At 29.6% G+C, this 3,929-nt stretch overlaps 1 protein-coding gene across 1 annotated transcript in view; it reads right to left on the reverse strand.

Annotated features, from left to right (window-relative positions):
* LOC107617800 (phenylalanine ammonia-lyase 2) overlaps positions 1-2,382 on the reverse strand; it is a 6,473-nt gene extending 4,091 nt beyond the window's left edge. Inside the window, exon 1 of the mRNA XM_016319668.2 lies at positions 1,780-2,382. Within this exon, the coding sequence (XP_016175154.1) occupies positions 1,780-2,165 (386 nt within the window). The 5' untranslated portion in view covers positions 2,166-2,382. The remainder of the gene's footprint in view (positions 1-1,779) is intronic.

Raw genomic sequence — 3,929 nt, forward strand, 5'->3', positions numbered from 1 at the left:
ATTTGGTCACAATAAAAAAAATAATTGAAAATATAAAAATTTTAAAATTTTAATATATTTATTAAAAGAATTTTAAAATTTTTGCTAATAATAATATTAACATGTTTCCGTAAACAAATTAGCTAAACTTTTTTATGAATACAAAATATGTTCAGCGTTTCATACTTTCATTTTTGTTGGATGGCCTCTTTTTCTAACTTTGTTTTTATTAATCCAAACTGGAGTGGACCCCACAAACGGGGCACTTGGGTCATTGTACAGTGTGAGAACAGGAAAAGATCCTCCAATGGAAGGTGTCTCTGTCTCACACAAATGACGTATTCAATTAAGAGAACGATTTTGTCCATCTTTGTTCACAAATCACAAAGTGATTATTCATTATTGTATGGGATATTATTGTTCCACCAATGATTCACACTAATCTTACTTACCTAACATTTTGTGCCTTAACTTTTGAAGACAAAAAAATTAGCTATCATGTGTCTAATAATAAACACATCTTAAAATTATTATTAGTAATTATTTAAAAAATTTTATTTTAATAAATACATAATAAATATATTAAAAGTTTAATTATATATATTTTTTAAAATTTTGAATTAATAACTTCAATTTTTACTCTTAAAACACATATAAACTAAGTAAAAAAAAAATAAAAATCATTCGTCACATTATTACTTGCTTAATTATTAATTACTTAACCCCGCAAGACGAAGAGGGGTTTGGTGAGTAACAAGATACGATCCCCATGTCTTGCTTAGCGTTGTCCGCACAATTTTAAATCAAAGATAAATAATTAAATTAATTAAATTGTTTAGAGAGTAAAACAACAACAAACTCAAAAAAGAATTGCAACTTGTATTTAATATGTGCAAGAAAAATAATACACGTAACTCTGAAGCAGCTAAAATATAAATAACAAGAATAATAATATTAGAGAAACAGTATCCTAAAATTTATTTATTTAACTTAATATTTATAATTTATATATATAACATTTAAAATTACATATTCATTACATCTAATATTATGAATTTATTTTAGAAGTAATTAATACATATAAAATAAAATAATTTTGGACAAATTTATGCTGATTTTTATTGTTTTTTAAACATTTTGTAGTATTAAATAGAAAAAATAATATATAGAACATACATCTATTCAATATCAACTATGGTATGTAGTATGTACTTCATTCCACTTATTAGTTATTATCCTGCAAAAAGCTAGCCCAAGTAAAATTTATTTACCATTATTAACATCATTAATAACATCTTGCACTATATGTGGCCTACATCCTATAGATTCCGAACCCAAAAACACCATCATATTTTTCATGTTCAACTAATATTCACAATAACATTAAAAAAGCAAAAAGAATTCACACCTATGTCAAATCTACAAACCGATAAAATAAAGTTTCTCAAATTAGGACATGACCTCGTCGATCACCTAATAATTACTTATAGCACGTTACTAATAACCTACCTACCGCCAAGTAACGACAATCAAAATATTCACTTATCACACAAATAAACATCAAACTCATTGATTTACAAATACAAAATTTTCTTTTTATTTTTTTGGGCAACATAGAGAAATATCATATAGAAGCTTATTAATAAGACCTTAATGAATTAAATATCAATAATGGAAGCAAAAATATATACTACGCTAGCATGCATTCGTCAATTCTAGTAACTGTAGAAGTGTTAATGACAATTAATAAAAGGAAACTCTAGCTAAAACCAATGTAATTAATATTCAATTAATTGTTACCTTATGAGTTCATTTTGAAGGGCACCACCTTGCTTGGTTCTCCTGTGTGAGGTTGCACCAAACCCTGTGGTGACACCATAGCTATCCATGCCTTTGTCCATGCTCTCCCTCACCCAATCGCTGCTTGCCTTCACCTCGGCACGTGCCTCCTCCGCCAGAGCCACCGCCACGCCACCATCGTCGTTCATGGCCACCGCGGCCACCTGGGATATGGTGAGTCCCTTGCCACCCAAGAACACCTCCTTCTTCCTGTACTCTTCTATCATCCGCTTTACCTCGTCGAGATGACTACCCTTTAGGGCCTCTGCAGCCATGACCCAGTTCAGTGGGTCATGACTGTCATTACAGAGGCTCAAGGAGTCGTTTCTGCTGCTCGAATTCTCCATTTAAAAAAAGTGGTTGGTTTAAACGTGAATAGTAATTAGATAACAAGGCTTGTATATGTATAATGTGACTATAATGATGATGATCACAAAAATGGAAGTGAACAAAAGGAGAATAAGAGAACCACCTTGGGTTTGTGATTGCAAAAAAATAATAATGAAATGAGATAAAGTGGAAAATTTTCTTAATGGGAATTGCAGGAAATTAAGAAAATTTTCCTGAGAAAAAGAGGAAAAAAGTGGGGGATTATATATATAGAGAGAGGGGGGTTGGTGACATTGAGTGTAGGTGGGTAAGCCGATGGGTTAGTTGAGAACACGAGGTGACCGTTGGATGATCATGGGAATGGAGGATCATGATGGAGACACGTGGAAGTGTGAGTAGTAGCTTTTGCAACACAACTTATGTTGTTGTTGGTGGTGGTAGTGTTAGTGCTGAGTCCAATCCAAATCTAAATCAAAATCCAAGTTTTTATTACTATTATTATTATTTTGAGCCTTATATATTAATTTTAGTCTATGTTTGAAAAAAATAAGAAGGAAAGTGAGTTGAGAAGGAAGTGCGGGTTGGTGGGTTGAGATTTGAGAAAGAGGGTAGAGGAACGCTCGAAATTCCAAAATAATAATGACTCAGTATTAAATTAAGATACGTTGATTTCTTAACTAGATAGACATCTCAATTATTAAGCTTGAGTTTATTACTTGAAAAATAATAATTGTTACGAGGCCAAGCTCCAACTCTATTGTGAAATTCAATTGAGTTGATGATTGGATCAGATTAATCGAATTTACAGTAATAGAACATAAATGTGGATTATTCAATTGGGATAGTAAATTAATAGTGTTGTTTAAGATATTATATTAGTATTCAAATTATAATTTATAGCTTTTAATTTCTAAAAGATTTGTTTTATATATAAAAGTTGTGTTGTTACTTGTTACATTTGGCTTTAATTTCTATCTCTTACAGAAAAATTAAATGATATGATATTTTCTTTTAACGGAGTTACATTAATTTAATTATATTAAAAACGTATGATAATATAATAAGTCAACAGAAAGAGGTACATATGATTAGAAAGTATAAACTACAAATATAATTAAATTTTTGAAAATTTTAAAAGTTCAAATGTACTTAATTAAGATCTTTTGCCGCGAGATAAATATAATGACCAACAATAATGTTAGGTTATTTGGATAATTAACCAAATAAACTTCAATCTAAGAATAAAGAATACAAGTTAGAATATTAGTGAATAGGTCATACCGAAATTTAATATTATAACCATGAATGTATTAACATAGTGTTTGCACTGAAAACTAATTAATTATTATTTGATGATGTTTCTCTATTAAATTACACCAGCAATCAATAATCATTTCAATATATACTCAAACCTATTTTTAGAAAAAGAAATATAAATTATAAAAATTGGTACAACAATAATGAAGTATGGCTTGCCACGTCATTGAATTAAAATGACAAATGTTTAGGCTCAATTATTATATTAATGGTGAGAATTTTCAATGAGAGTAGTAATGCAAGGTTGCCCAAAATAATGTGTTGCCTAAATTCTTGGCCGGACAGTCGGACACATGTGGTTTCGTTTCATTTTGTTAAAAGACATTGATCCGTGCGGGAAGAAAGAAAATATAAAAATCAACCACCACTAATAATACACCAAATCAACATAAACATAGCAACATTTTTTTTTATACTATCCTTATGATGATTAATATTGGATTAGTGGAGGTAAAAACGTAATA

The sequence above is a fragment of the Arachis ipaensis genome, chromosome B09, assembly GCF_000816755.2.
Source record: "Arachis ipaensis cultivar K30076 chromosome B09, Araip1.1, whole genome shotgun sequence".
Taxonomy (NCBI): Eukaryota; Viridiplantae; Streptophyta; class Magnoliopsida; order Fabales; family Fabaceae; genus Arachis; species Arachis ipaensis.